Genomic DNA, 16,137 nt, shown 5'->3' with positions numbered 1-16,137 from the left:
AAAAAAAAGCTTTACTGTTTAACTTTTAACTTTTTTGGCACCCTTTTCCTCACAATGTCCAGATTTTCTTGAAAAGTCCACTTTAACCATGGCCTTGTAAGTCTATGAAATTCACAGAAATATATTTGAGCTTGTGCAGTTTCCTACAGATGCAGGTTGTTAGTTCTGACTAATGCGCTCTCTGACCATCCAATCAAAGGTTGTGAAAATGCAGATGTAATTGTATGCCTGCAAGATAGTCTACAACTCCAAGTTGAAATCTGTGTAAAGTCTCCTGTTATTATGTCATTTATAATAATGAGAGAAATCACAAATGCAGATCTACTACTAAAATAACATTATATTTAATATAAACACTTTTTTTAATAACACACTTAGATCGTGACTGGTAATACAGCTAGCATCATTGTGCATTGATAATTTAGCTCCAAGTTTATTTCCAAACCAGTTTTGTTGCATTGCAACGATGTAATCTAAAGGCATAAGTATTATTAACTAACCTCAACAGGCTTGTTATCGGCTGCGAGTTCAGTCGCTTTGGGAAAACACAGCTAATACTGAATAATAAAACTGTTGTCTTTTTAGCACTTGAAGTGAAAGTGGTCATTAAAGGGGTTTATTTCATAAGAATTCAATTACATTTTGCTTTCAGCTGGGTCTGTCTAGTCCATCCCCATTTTTCGAGTTTAGCATGTTTGTTCTCCGCTCATCAATCGATCAGTGCAGTAGTTTCCATTGTGCGATTTTTTCGCCTTGCATTATTTATTTATTACACAGTAACAGATATGATTTCAAATGTAATTAAGTACAATACTTTGAACAAAACATACTTAAGTAAAAGCAGTGGGGGGCTGTACATTTGGTACCTCAGAGGCTGTAATCCAGTGGTACCGCTCATATTCACTGGTCTGGAAGTGGTACACAAACCATTTCCCGGGCTGAGACAAGCTAGCTAGCTTCGGGGTTGGCCGACCTCCTCACGATGTCTATTTTTTCTTGAAAATAGATTTTTAAGTATGTCTGAGACCAAATCAATTTCTTTTTCTCTGTAGGCGTAAAAAAGTCTAATTCATATGTATTAATGTGTGCAGTGCTACACACGTGTTTTTCCAGTCGAACTTGGCTGTAACACTTTCCCTCTGACCAACCAATCGGAGGACAGAAAAATGCTGACGCTTTTCTGGACCAGCTAGCTGCCCTGTGAGGCGAATATTAAATCTGACTGGTTAAAGAAACAGAGCTATTTCTTAAGGAGACTATGGTAAAAAACGCCAGCGGTACTGACTCTGAAGGTCCTGGGCAGATTAGATTGACATGGCAGTACATAGATGCTAAAATCTAATTGGACAAAAAATCTAACATCCACATACACGTACTGAAAGCAATGCAGCCAAGAGAAACGCCACGAAATGAAGAGAAGAAACTGTTCGGAATAAATTAATACAATTTCATGGAACAAATATTATAATTTAGGTTGTGAATGTAGGTCAGTGCTTCTGATAGTATTCAGGTCAGTAGAGAAGATTTTGCTGGCCCTGACCACCCGCCGCTGAGTAAAAGTACAATTACAGATTTTAAAAACTACTTTAAAAAGTGGAAGTACACAATAAAACTACTCAATTACAGTAATGTGAGTAATAGTATTTCGTTACTTTCCACCTTCTTCTTCTCTGTCAGTCATTGTGGAATAAAAAAAAACAGCAATTCAATCCAAACAAATATATTTGACTTTGTGCAGTCTGTTTCAGATGCAGGTTGCGAGCTCTGACTAGTGCTTTCTCTGACAATCCAATTAAAGAACGTGAAAATGATGATATTGGTTTAAGCAACAGTTTTTGATTGGTTAAAGCAACAGTTTCACACAACACACCCAAGATGCTCAGTCTGAGGGTCTCACAGCAGATGTGTTTGACCCTGGCAACACAATCTAACCTAAATGTACACTCCAGGGGGCAGAAGAAAAGCTATAAAAATAATAAAGAGAATGATAATTAGGAATAATTTAATACATACTCATGGAAAAAATATAGTAAAATGTAAGTCAATGATTCTGATAGATACAACAGAGAAGCTGTTTCAGTAGGATTTTAGTACGTTTTTCTTCAGTCAAATGCATTCTTACATGCTCTTAATGTACAACAGAAACTAATTACAAAACTTTTTTGTTGTCATTTTGTTTGACATTGTGCTCAAACAGATTAAAGAGACTTGAATGGCGCGCCCTTGACTCCTGTGGATACGCGTGCGTTTTCTGGCGATATGGCAACCCGCCGTGCCTGTGCGCGCGCGGACCGGATGCGTTACATCCTGCGGGACAAAGAGCTGCTCTGTTTCTCCTCCGCAACGGACGCACACACGCACGCACGCGCTCCTGTCCGCGCGCGCGCGCTCGCGCAACTACGGTTCTGCTCGTGCACTCGGACTTGAGACCTGGTTTCTGACTTGTACTTTTTTTACACTCTGTATTTTATAGTAAAAAAAAAAGTGATGAAAGCTGCAAGGACATCCGATGTTCAATGCATTTGACGGGTGCATTGAACTCACAACATCGGATCGGACGCGCGCGCACACACACACACACACACACACACACACACACGAACACACAAACTTACGGTGAGTTTATAAACTATTTCTGACTCCTCAGTTAATTATCACTGTAACGTGTGTGTGCGTGCGTGTGTGTGAAAGAGTTGTGAATTTCGCCTTCGAGCAGTGCAGTGTGTGTTTGTGTGTGTGTGTCTGTTTTCATGGATTAATTGCAGTGCATTATGGGAATTATGGTTATGGATTTTCACATGTATTAAAACTTGCAGTAATTCCAGACAGAGGACAATTGGACTTGTAGACCTGTCTGTTTTTTTGTCTGTCTCTCTGTCTCCTTGTCTGTGTGTCTGAATCTCTGTCTAACTGGGTTTTCATGTCTGTATTGTTTGTCTTTATGTCTGTTTTTATGTCTGTCTTTCTGTCTGTCTTATTGACTGCTTGTCTCTGTCTCTATCGATTTGCATGTCTTTCTGTCTGTCTTACCAACTGCCTGTCTTTCTGTCTGTCTCACTGTCTTTCTCTTATCTTACACCGTCTTTCCATCTGTCTTAGTGAGTGCCTCTCTCTCTGTCTCTGTTTGCCTGTTTCTCATCTCTTTTTTCAGTCTTTTTGTCTTACTCTTTGTCTGTTTGACTGTCTCATTCGGAACGTCTTCCTGTCTCTCTGTCTTTTTGACTGTCTATCTGTTTATCTATCATATACATACTTTCTTTCGACTTCTCCCATTAGGGGTCGCCACAGCGGATCATCCGCATGTTTGATTTGGAACATGTTTTTACGCTGGATGCCCTTCCTAACGCAACCCTCCCCAATTATCCGGGCTTGGGACCGGCACTAAGAGTGGCTGGGGTTGGTTCCCTGACCGGGGATCGAACCCGGGCCTCAGCGGTGAAAGCGCCGCATAGACCACTAGACCCCCAGGGAACCATCTGTTTATCTATCATAATGACAAATATTATGTGACGGCACAATGATGCTCTACTCACATCAGGTTCCTGAGTTTCACTTCACAGCTAGAACAGCTTTAACATGTTGCTTTAATCAATCAGACTGCAATTCAGCCACTTCAAGGCCCCTAGCAGGCAACCAATCACGTCAGCATTTTCACTTCCTTTGATTGGACGGTCAGAGAGCTACTGCAAACCGCATCTGTCGCAAACTGCACAATATGTACGTGCGGTTTCAATTTTTTATTATTTCGCAATGAGGAGATTGATTTTGTCATAGATATACTTGCAAGAACCTTCACAAAGACAGAGTTTTTAAAACTGGACATTGTGAGGAAAGACGGCCAAAACAGTTGTTGGGCTTTTTTCATGAAACATTTACACTCGTGTTTTCTTTCCTGAATTTCTAAGAAATTGCACAAAAATTCACAATTTGACTTATGCATGTCAACAATGCACAAAAATGCAGGGAAATCAGTCATTCTGATGATTTTAATGTCGATGCTTCTGCTACAGATGATGTATGTGGATGGTGCGGCTGTGGCTACAGTGAAAGGGTGTTATGGGTTTTGTGCTTTAGTAACACCATTCATTTTTACTGTGTCTGTCACCTGTGTGTGATGCAGTGCTCTGTTACACTGCGTTTCTGTATAATGATGATGGTATTAAAAGGTGGATTTATACAGGTAGGACACCACTGAAAGCCTAAGTGTGAAATGCATGGCCCACCACTGCTGATCAAAGCTGCCAATCAAGTGTGCTCATTAGAATAATAGGGCACACCGATTAGGACAGGACCAGATCAGCTGCTATTTGTAATATGTTAAATCGTATTAATATTTTATATATTGTGGTCACGATTTTGTGCAAAAAAAAAAATAACAGGAGGTGAAACTGGAGAGAGTGAGAGCCATTCACAGTGGGAGAGAGAGAAGGCCACCAGCCCATTACTGCACAAAGAACTCTGTGTGTGTGTAGAACGTGTGTGTGCACGCTATTTGCATGGATTTGTTTATTAGCCTCTTCTGTTGGCTTCTGTTTGTGCAGACATATTTCTGAATTTCCACCAATTTCGTATGTGTACGGCGGAAATCACATCTTAAGCAAACTTAAGTAAATCCGCACCCACTTTCAGATTTTGAAGGAACTTACTCACCTTAGGCACACGCCCCACTTTGATTTAGGAGTGGTTTTTTTTTTTTGGTCATTAAATGTGGCCAAGAATTGCCAATTCAATTTCATATGTCTTGAAACATGTTAACCAATGCAGGTTTCTCTATCAGAACAATTGTTAAAAATGTTGAGGTTTCAATATCAGTCATTAATTGACGAGTGTGTGTGAACCAGGTAGCAGGAAAGCTGGTACTCATTTACATCCGTATGTTGATTAGATATCTTCTGTTGGCTACAGTCATGCTGTTTTGCATAGACAGGTACGTTGACACCCTATTTAGCGCTCTGTCTTTCCTGCAGGACTTTCAGATGTGTTCACGTCGCTCCAGATATCTTCACAACCCCCTTTTCGAGCAACGATGGAGCCGAGAGCCCGGGACGGTGGCAGTGGCCTTTTCACCCTCCACCAGATCCAAACTGTTCACTCTTGCAACGAGTACACTGAGAGTCCTACGAACTGGCCCCGCCCACAAGTCTCTGACTCTGCTCAGGTAGAAGGTCCAGATGATCACACTCAGGATTCTTCGCATTCGCCTCAAAGTGCGCGGAGGTCTACCGAGATTGAAACATCGTCGGAACAACGGACTGTGGAAGGCGAAACCGTAGTCAAAGAACAGCCGGAGATATTCGAACCGGATGCACAAATGGGAATTTTTGTTATATGCACGCAGGAGCTAAGCCTTTCGGGAACTTCGGGACAAAAAGTGACAGCAGTGGAGGAACAACCAAGTAGCTTTGACTCGAAGCAGGACGTGTTGGAGGTGGCCAGCAGCTGCATCTCAGAGCAGAGAAGTCTGGCAAGCGTAGATAAGCCAGATGTTGCGATAAGGGAGCAACCCAAAAGCAGCGACTCGAAAGAGGAAGAGATGAAGCTGCTGGGAAGCTCTTCCACAGATCACAACTTGGAATCGAAACAGGAAACGACGAAGCAACAAAACAAGAAGCACCCAAGCCCATGTGATCGCTGCAGGCGATGCAAGTGCAGGGACTGCGCTGCTGCCACACCACTTCCGAGCTGCTGGCTGTGCGGCCGCCGCTGCCTGTGCTCGGCCGAGGCAGTAGTGGAGTACAGCACCTGTGTGTGCTGCCTCAAAGCCGTGCTCTACCACTGCTCCAGTGACGACGAGGACTCCAGCGCCGACGCCCCGTTTTCCTGCCGTGAGTCCCGGAGGTGTACGCGATGGAGCACGGCCGCAGCCATGGCTTTCTTCCTGCCCTGCCTGTTGTGTTATGGACCAGCCCGAGGCTGCTTGGCACTGTGCCAACTCTGCCATAACTGCACCCACCGGACTGGCTGTAGATGCAAGGATCTAAAAGTTGCTCAAGGCTTCTGATTGGGTTTTACTTTGTTGTTTAGGCACTGATGGAGATGGTGTTGGTTTGTTATGTATTTGGTGTGTGTTCTCCTTTTTAATAATAGGTGGCAAGCCATGTCTTGTTTTTAATTTTGTAATAATAATATATGTTACATGTGTTATGTAATATAATAATGTTATACACCGACCAGGCCTAACATAATAATATCATAACATTATGACCGGTAAAGTGATTAGCATTGATTATCTCTTCATCATGGCCCCTGTTAGTGGGAGGGATTTATTAGGCAGCAAAGGAACATTTGGTCCTCAATTTTAATGTGCAGGAAAAATGGGCGTGTAAAGATTTAAGCAAGTTTAACGAGGGCCAAAATGTGACGTCTAGACAACTGGGTCACTGGCGGCCGAGGCTCATTGATGCAAGTGGGGAGCGAAGGCTGGCGACTTCCTGTAACAGACGAGCTTCTGTAGCTCAAATTGCTGAAGAAGTTAATGCTGTTAATGCTTGGTGGTTAAGGACTGTTTTGGCAGCTGAAGGGGGACCAACACAATATTAGGGAGGTGGTCAAAATGATTAGTGATTTTTAAATTCTTTTTTAAAATCGTTTTTAAACCATTCCTTGTATTTTCGCCTCAATTTGGCTCACGTTTTTATTTCAAATGTTTTGGAAAGTTCTGGTTGTGTGACAGTAGACAACACTGTAGACCAAAAGCACAACGGAGTGCAGAGTATATTTACTTTTACTTATGTATGGCATTTTATGGCCCTTATTCAGAGCGATATACATTTATCTCTTCATACTTCATTCTTCATCTAAGCAGCTATAGGGTTAAGTGCCTTGTTTAGGGGCCCTGGGGTGGTCGCTTGGTGTGGCTGGGATGAATTTGCAATCTTTACAAACTTTAGACCCAAAATCCAATGCCTTAATCACTAAGGTATCAACCTTCACCTATATTTTTCGTTTGCAGTGTAGACAGGCCGACCTGTTTATAATTCTGATTTATATTTTTGTTGTCATGGTTATTTGTTTGTTGACAGAATGTAGGTTTAACACTGTACAAAGTGAGAAGCGGCGAAACTCAGTGATCCCCCCCCAGACTCATGAATTTAAGTATTTTTAACTCAGGAATTAGATTGGCTTTGACTCATGATACTGATTTGATTTGTCTCACAAATGATTTTGATTAAAATTTTACCTAGATTTTTTATTTTGGTTAACTAAAGTCAAAATGTTTATTAATGTTGATATAACTAGCAATAACACTTTTCACAATTTTTACACTTAAAGCTATTTATAAATTACTCATTGGATAAGTGCCTCAGAGATTTTTTTATTTTTTACATTTGAGCTGTGAAAAAAAGTGCCACGTTATACCTGGACACGTCGAAAGATCTTTATACATTAAACATTTATGGAGCGTTTATTGTATTTTATGTAAATTTGAGATTTTTTCAAGGGTTGATTTATTCCTGGAGCAATACTTGTAATATTGTACAGTGAAAAACAAAATTGATGCTCTAATGTTTAAAAGATATTTATTTTTAAGTTTTTATTGTGCAAAACAAGTATTTATTTTTACAGAGGCACCTATCATGCTAACGTTGAGAAACGTGAATGCTGTATATAATGCAAATAAGAGTGTGTGAAAGTTATATTCATGATGAAGCAGAAAATATATTAATGTTGTTGAAGTTGACCCATGATGTTTTCTAAAGGTTTTTTTATTATTCTAATTGCTTTTGTAACATCCGCTTACAAAGAGGCATTGTGGAGACTTTCTGTGGCTTTTTGTTGCTGAGACATACTCTCGGGTCACATTTCAGAAGACAGAATAGCCGATACACAGGACACCTGGTACATGCAAATTCACATAGGAAGATCTGGTTGATTTTATGAACTTATCTTAAACATTCATGTGATTTGTTGAATATAATTACATTTATGGGGTATGTTCTTATTTGTAGGATTTAATAAGTCATAAACTCAATGCTGTATGGTTTACTATTTAATTATTACCTGTCTATAAAGAGACGACTAAACCTGAACATGGCTACTTCACCTTTCGACCTATCTGATACTACTATTTTCAACCAATTCTATCTAAAATATTTCTACACATTATTACACATACCACACTTATGACCAGGTCTGTATTTGTGAATAGTGTAAGTATTATTTGGCATATTTTATGTTATCTACCGTAATTTCCGGACTATAAAGCGCACCCAAATATAAGCTGCACCCACTGAATTTTACAAATATTTTTATTTTGTCTACACTAATAAACTTTACACAGGCTTTAACGAAAGACACATTACACACGGTGTAACGGGTGAAATATGTTGCACTTCCTTTAGGAGAATAGCGGTATTTTGGGAATAGCCTGCCACTGCATTTTTTCCGGTATTACTGCATGTGTGCAAGACGAGGATTATGTCCTTAATATTTTCTGATGTAGCGGCTTATAGTTCGGAAAATACGGAACTTTTTTTTTTTCCAAATGGTATTACATGGTATACAAATATTAAAGGATATTCCGGACAATTTTGAAAAGAAATTGCAAATTGTATTTGCAATTGAGTTTTCCATACAGTATTTGGATGCAGAAATTGTGACCAAAGATAATCATAGACGCAATTGCAAATTACATTACTATTTGCATTTTCGCTTTTGCGAAAGCACAGTGATGAGTCCATCAAAAGATGTCCTGGTTCTTTAGATGTTCTGTTAACAAAAAGCCTGTTAGCCACTTCACTTAGGTTTGCGAAGACAACTTTACTGATGTTGCTGTTCCTCAAGGTCACAAATTCATTTTACCTGTCCAAAACTGAGTAAGAGGCAATCTGTAGAGTATGAACTGTCATCAACTTGCTGCACGTGCATAATAATGTCCTCCACAATTTCACTGACTACCTCCATTGTTCAAAACATTCCACAAAATCGTCTATTACTGCCATTTTTTCCCTGTTGTCCATCAACTGTGAGTGAGGTCACATCCCAACACAAACACGCCCACTAATATAGTCTTACCCCTGACACTTGATTGACAGATTTTAGTGCAAGTCATAATATAAAGATTCTCTTTGAGTTTTGGCAGGCTACATACGTGCCTCTGAAACAGTGAAAAAGTAAAGGTGGTAATTAATATTGTTATTTAAATGTAATTGTCATAAATCGTAAGACACACGAAATACAGTTGCCAATGGAATTCCATTTGAAATTTGAAAGCGTTCACGAAAGCGAAAACGCAAACAGTAACGCACAATGTCACAATTTATCCATGGAGAACACGATAAGACAAAGTAATAAACCTTGTAGATGTTGCTCCTCTCTATGTCACCTGATGTCTCTTAGAATTCATCATAAAAAAATTGCAACTTGCCTAAATGTTACTTCACAACACATCACCACATCTATTTTTTGCACCTTCCAGTGAATAAGCTGTTACTATAAAATAGTTATTTATTACAGCAATTCATGCATTTTTCATTCTTTTTTGCGTTGAAAATGAATGGCTTCTAATTAATTAGAATCCAGAATTGAACAAGACTGTCATGTTGGCTTTGCCTTACCTGAGAAGCTAAACGTCAGAGCTAGCATGGAATTACATCATTTTTACCACTAGAGATTAGAATCTGTGTTCACTGTTGGTAGCAGGCTAGTCAAGCTAGCAACCTGTGACTAGCGATTTATATTTTTCCCCTTAAAACCACAAGCAAATGTGCCTGAATGCAGCCATGTTGATTAGAAGACAGTTATGTTAACCATGCTCCTGAGGTACCAGTGTGACCAGTGCCCTGCCTCTGGATGGTGTTATCTTCGATTGGAGACCACTGTGTGCAGTTTGAGACGGTTTTGCATTAACGGCCTGGTGATCCATGAAATTACGGAGCAACACAATGGCTGCTACAACAATCTGCTACAATGGCTCAGGACTGCAGGATCTGTGTAACGCTGCTGTTAGACAATGTCCATTATTTAAATGTACAAATAAGAATTAATTGAATTGAAGACATTGGAGCCATGTTTTACTTTTTTGGAGAAGCCTATGCAGCTGTGAGGAATGTTTTTAAAGCTAATACCTACCTTGACTGGTTACCTTAAATCAAATCAGTTTAATTCAAAACCTCAATAACCTATAAACAAGTTGCCCACACAGAATTTCGACTAGGATCTGGTGTGATATGTGCCTCCAATAAACAGCCTCAAAATTATAGTATGCATTTAAATAATGATTAGATATATTAATTGTGTTCATAAGAAGTTTTTTCTCTAATGCTGTTCTATGGAATTTATTTTACAGCTAAATTTAATTCTGTATGCAAAATCTTCAAAAACATTGTTTTTAGTAGAGGAAAAAAGGAACTAGCTGGTTTCTCTCTCTCTCTCTCTCTCTCTCTCTCTCTTTTTTCTTACCGTTTATCCTTTCTCTCTCTTATACACACACGCACACACACTTCTGAGAAAGTTGTCTACGTGTGTACGCCATTTCCTGTGGAAACTAACCACACACGCACACACATACACACACACACACACACACACACACACACACACTATAAACTAAAAGACTAAAACACTGGCTAATATCATTGTCAGCATGTGATATGTGTCATTGGAAAAATTCAATCTCACTGTGTGATCTCCAGATTAGTTTACGCACTATCAGTGGAAAAAAACCTTCACTGTTGCAAAACTGTGTGTGTGTGTGTGTGTGTGTGTGTGTGTGTGTGTGTGTGTGTGTGTGTGTGTAAATGCAAAATGAGGTCTGATTGCATTAATTTAATGGCATACATAAAAAAAATTACATTTATTTGTTAAAAAAAAACAAACATGGTTATTTAGGTTAGGAAAATGAAGTTTGATTAATGTGGGGTTTTTATGTCATTATTCAGATGTATGAATTGCTGCAATAGAGTTTCTTGTGTCCATTTATTACTGAAATATTTCTTATACTTCTGATTATACACTTATATTTACAATACCTAGGGTAGCGTCTTATTCACTGTTTTATCTTAATTTTTTTGTTGTATATTAATACGTGAAGAGATTGAAATTAAGACAGAACAAATGTGAAAACGTGTTAAATAACTCAAAATAAGTTTTGTACACGTAAAAGGTGAGTAGCCACCTTTAGTTTTGAGGACAGCTTTGCACATTCTTGGCATTCTCTTCATCAGCCTCATGAGATCACCTGGAATGGTTTTCCAACAATCTTGAAAGAGTTCCCAGATGTTGAGTACTTGTTGGCTGCTTTTCCTTTACTCTCTGGTCCAACTTATCCCAAACCATCTCAAAGATTGACATCAGGTGATTGTGGAGACCAGGTCATCTGAAGCTGTATTCCATCACTCTCCTTCCTGAACAAATATATCTTACATAAACTAAAGGTATGTTTGGGGTCATTGTCCTGTTGGAAAACAAAGTGGTCCCAGTTAGTGCAAATCAGATGGAACAGAATATCGCTGCAAAATGCTCTGGTAGCCATGTTGGTTAAGTTTGTCCTCAATTTTGCATAAAGTCACCATAAGTGTAACCAGCAAAGCATCCCCCACACCTTCACACCTCCTCCTCCACAGTTCAAAGTGGGAACCACACATTCAGGAACTGCTTGTTCACCCTCTCTAACAAAAACATAGTAGTTAGAACCAAAAACCTAAAATCTGACTCATCTGATCAAGAGACCAAGAGTTTTACACCAAGTTCATGTTTATTTCTTGAACCAAGCAAGTCTCTTCTGCATGGTGTTCTAATGGTTTCTTTGCTACATTGCTGCGCACTGTCTCTTCTGGACAGTGGATGTTGAAATATGTCTGCCAATTGAACTCTGAGAAGCATTTATGTGGTTTCGAGGCTGGTAATTCTAATAAGCTCATTCTCCACAGTAAAGGTAGACATGAGAAACCAAGCTGTCATCAAAACTACATGTAGCTATTTTGGACAATCTTTAATATAAAACCTATTCAGGGTTGTTTTTAACTAATTCATATTTCCATGTTTTTTCATAGTTTGGATGTCTTCAGCATTAATGTACAATGTTGAAAATAATACAAATAAAGGAAAATTACTAAAAAAAAGGTTTGTTTAAACATTTAAATGGTACTGTATGTATATGTGAATTCAACTTATATGAAATATGAAAGCAAACCTTAAAAACACCCTTCTCTTTTTTCCTTAATTAATTTAATTTGTTTCTTCATACATTTTGGAGCCTGAGATCAACACTTAGCTGAGGCTGAAAAAATTTTATAAAAAATTCATTTTTATCACCACATTATCTGTGTGAAGCTGCTTTGAGACAATGTTCATTGTTAAAAGTGCATTACAATTAAAATGAATTGAATTGAATTGAATTGAATTGAATTGAATCGAATGAATGGACATTTGGTGCCACCCAAGTGAGTCTGGTTCCTCTCAAGGTTTTTTCCTTATGCCATCTCAGGGAGTTTTTCCTTCACCACAGTTGGCACCGGCTCGCTAATTTATTCTCTATTACCGCATTTTCTGTGTAAAGCTGCTTTGAGACAATGTCCATTTTTAAAAGCACTATTCAAATAAAAATTACTTGAATCGAATTAAACTTTTACTCCAGTAAAAGCAAACTTTTTTCACTTGAGTAAACGTACAAAAGGATTTGCCTTAAAATATACTTAAGTGTCCAAAATACTTATTATGACTACAGTGTTCCTATTATATTTTTGGTCAAATGACTCAACTCCGTGCATCAGAAAAGACTCTAATGTTACTTTTAGCACAACAATCTATTAATAGAATGATATGAATGAGTCAAACACTGATCGATATCTGTTTAAACTATCATGAGCTCAAAACCTTCTTTTCAACTACTCCAAAAAAACCGCACAAATGAGGCCACGGGTGTTGTAGCAAGTCGAGTTTCTTCTATCATGTTGAACTGTCGCTGAACTGTATGGCGGTGATGAGTAGGTACACCAAGTGGCAATAAAAACAAGTTTAAAACAGAGTGTCTACGACCCTGTTTAGTGGCTTGTTCTGTGTTTAATGTTGTGTTTATCCACTCATTGATAAAAAAATAATTTGCTAAATGTTGTTGAGTAAAAAGGAAGATATTTGAAATGTAGTGAAGTTAAAGTAAAAGTCTCCCCAAATGGAAATACTTCAGTAAAGTAAAGATACACGAAAAAGCTACTTAACTACAGTAACCAATTGTGAGACCAGTGAGGCTCTGAAAGACTGTTTTGATACAACGGTGTGGAAGGAATTGTGCAGTCCACATGGGGAGGATATTGACAATTTAGTGCAGGGAGGCTACTGAAGACCATTTGTGGCTTTAGACATCTTCTATGGTGTGGTCTGCTGGTGCAGCAGCAGCTCTACTGCAGACAGGAAGAGACTGGACAAGCTGATCAGGAAGGCCAGCTCAGTCCTGGGGATTCCCCTGGACACTGTACAGGAGGTGGAAGAAAGGAGGATGGTAGCTAAACTATCATCATTTCTGTAGAATGACTCTCAGCCCCTGTATAAAACAGCTTCATCTCCAAGCAGATCCTTCAGTGATAGACTGTTACATCCTAAGTGTCTGAAGGAGTGATATAAGGTATTTTCTTCTTGCTGCTATTATACTGTACAAACAAACTGCTCCCAGTGAACCAGTCACCATTATGCACACTGTTATTACTATTTATTTAAACTGCATTAACAATACCTTACATTTTTGTGCAATAAAAACTGTGCAATAACAGCATTTTAAATTGTGCAATATTACCTGGTGCAATTTATTTAAAAGTGTAACTACTGTATTATTTGTTTCTTTTCATTTATATTGTTTTATATTTTTTTATAGTAATGCTAGAAAGCATGATTGGCACTGCCACAACAGGCTGGTCAATGGTACAATGGCCAAAACAGCATGTTTTTTTTTAAACCACCTCAAAAGCTGAAAAACAAAAGAAAACTCAAAGAAAGCTGCAGACAAATTAAATGCAAAGTGTTCTACATCTTTTTTTTATTCAATACTATTTTTTTACATATTACTTTCTTAATGTCAGACATGACACACTAGAATTAACACAGTCATAATAACGGAAAGGACATGGCTGTGACAGACTTCCTGTATCACCTCTACTTATAAATCCGTGATCTAATCCTGTTTATGTAAAATAAGCCTGCAGTTTTGAGCTTACAGACCTGTTGCTATGACAGCAACTTCAGGATGAAATTTGAAGAAGCTAACAATCCCAGATCGTGTCAAATTGTCAACAACTGAGTAATACAAGAACGAAAAACAGGCCAATGGTCTATTATTAAGAACTGACTCAAAATGTTGTTCATGTCTGAAAGTAGTGAAACCTGGTGGGGTTATCAGCTGTTGTACACTGGTAAAGATGACGTGTTGTATTTATCTAAAAATACATACGAACCATTTTACGTCACAGTTTTTGATTAAATTCAACTTGATATTTTATGTAAATAACAAGAAAATCTTTGATATACAGTATGCACATAAACATTCTCAGAAACTCAGAACAACGATTAAATCTTAACAACTCAACATCTTATATCTTTTACATACAAAAAAAAAAATCATTATTTGATATGAACCAAATTAATATTTCATATTAGATCTAGAACAATTAAATAAAAATCTGCCTATAGCCCAATCACCTCAAGGTGCTTTACTGCTGACCATTATGGGTATAAAGTGTACACATTTACTCCCATTATAATGTTTGCTATTAACACGTGATTGGCTGATTAAATAATTGTATAAATGAACAACTGCTCCAGTGTCTTTGTTTAAGAAACCAATAAATGTTCCCAAATGATCTAATTGGACCTAAAAATGAATGCTCTTGCTTTAAGTCATGAAAGAAAAAAACTTTATTAAAGTGTTTATTCCTAACTGTCACAAGATGCTCTGTTAGGATCAAGTCTCCTTTACTTTACATCAGAATCAAAACACACACATGCTAAGCAGTTTTTCATGCTGACACTAGAAACCAAAGCTGGAAAAATACATCCATTTTATCAGAGGAGCCATTTGAATGATGAAAATCAGGCTGGATAAACTTCCTCCAAACCTATACTACATTTGCATCTACTGTGTGTGTGTGAGGGAGAACACACGAGATTCTCTGTTTGACTACAATTTGTCACTGCTGGGTTCATCAGCTTGTTTGAAACACTGTCTCCATTTTTGAGGTTATCAGTTAGAGAGGCATTTTAATGCTTAGTCATTAAAAATTATAGCACTTTACCACTAGCTTGTTACATTGCTAGTTTGTTTACAAGCTTTGTGTAAGTGGCATAAGGAGGAGACATCGTAACGATTTCAGATGATACTTTAGACATTCATTTATTTAGAAATAGTATTTATATTAATCCCCCTTGTATGTAGTAGTCACAGGGGCATGGATTATAACTATAATAATATGAAAATCGTTTTGAATGAACTTATAAATATAAAGTGAGGCTAAGTAAGGGCTAGTAAGGTATCCAAAGATTTGGTTCTTTGACTCTTTGCTCTTGACAAATCTTCCTCAAGGTTACACTTTTTTGTTTTGTTTTTCTTTTAATATCTACTGTTTATATTTTCTGTGGATTCAGCTTTTTGAACAATGAGAGTAAATTCTCCCAGTAAGATGTCCCAGTACTGCACTAATGATGACCACCACATGCTCCTATCTCTGTACATTACTGGGGATATGATGTTCTTAAGGGGAATTGTTTCCAATTACTATTTTGTTTTTAGTACATTTTTTGTTGGTGGAAAACTCTGGTGTTGTTAAATGTATACACTAATGGATTCTGAAAAGATCAACTTGCTGATCTGTTCACATCCGTTTTCAAAGAATCCCTTGCTAAGCCTGTGGTCATGGTGTGCTAAAAAAGCTATTTTGCTAAAAAGTTAGACCTGTTTCTAAATGTCTATTGTCCTGTAATCCTCACATTCATGTCATGAACTCAATTTTCTCCATGACCGCATCAAATTACACCAGTCCTTCTGAATCCTACTGAAGATGTGTATATATATATATATATATATATATATATATATATATATATATATATATATATATATATAATGGGATGTGTAAAAAATTTAATGAAATCTATCAATCAGGATATAGACCTTATTATAGCAGGAGAGACAGTGCTGGTAAAACTCAACTA

At 37.9% G+C, this 16,137-nt stretch overlaps 1 protein-coding gene across 1 annotated transcript; it reads left to right on the top strand.

The window, feature by feature from the left end:
* Window positions 1-2,321: 2,321 nt before the first annotated feature.
* On the top strand, window positions 2,322-7,681 carry spry2 (sprouty RTK signaling antagonist 2). Its single transcript, XM_046837036.1, has 2 exons — window positions 2,322-2,616; window positions 4,968-7,681. The coding sequence occupies exons 1-2, from the start codon at window positions 2,517-2,519 to the stop codon at window positions 5,999-6,001; spliced, it is 1,134 nt and encodes a 377-aa protein (XP_046692992.1). The 5' UTR covers window positions 2,322-2,516; the 3' UTR covers window positions 6,002-7,681.
* The last annotated feature ends 8,456 nt before the right edge of the window (window positions 7,682-16,137 follow it).

The sequence above is a fragment of the Silurus meridionalis genome, chromosome 24 (genome assembly GCF_014805685.1).
Source record: "Silurus meridionalis isolate SWU-2019-XX chromosome 24, ASM1480568v1, whole genome shotgun sequence".
Lineage (NCBI taxonomy): Eukaryota > Metazoa > Chordata > Actinopteri > Siluriformes > Siluridae > Silurus > Silurus meridionalis.
This window is presented reverse-complemented; position numbering and strand designations above follow the sequence as displayed.

Excerpts from the sequence above, each read along its gene's own strand:
- spry2 (XM_046837036.1), top strand. The coding sequence starts at position 2,517 with ATGCATTTGACGGGTGCATTGAACTCACAACATCGGATCGGACGCGCG. Across the intron at positions 2,617-4,967 it reads CACGAACACACAAACTTACG|GACTTTCAGATGTGTTCACG; the intron begins GTGAGTTTATAA and ends TCTTTCCTGCAG.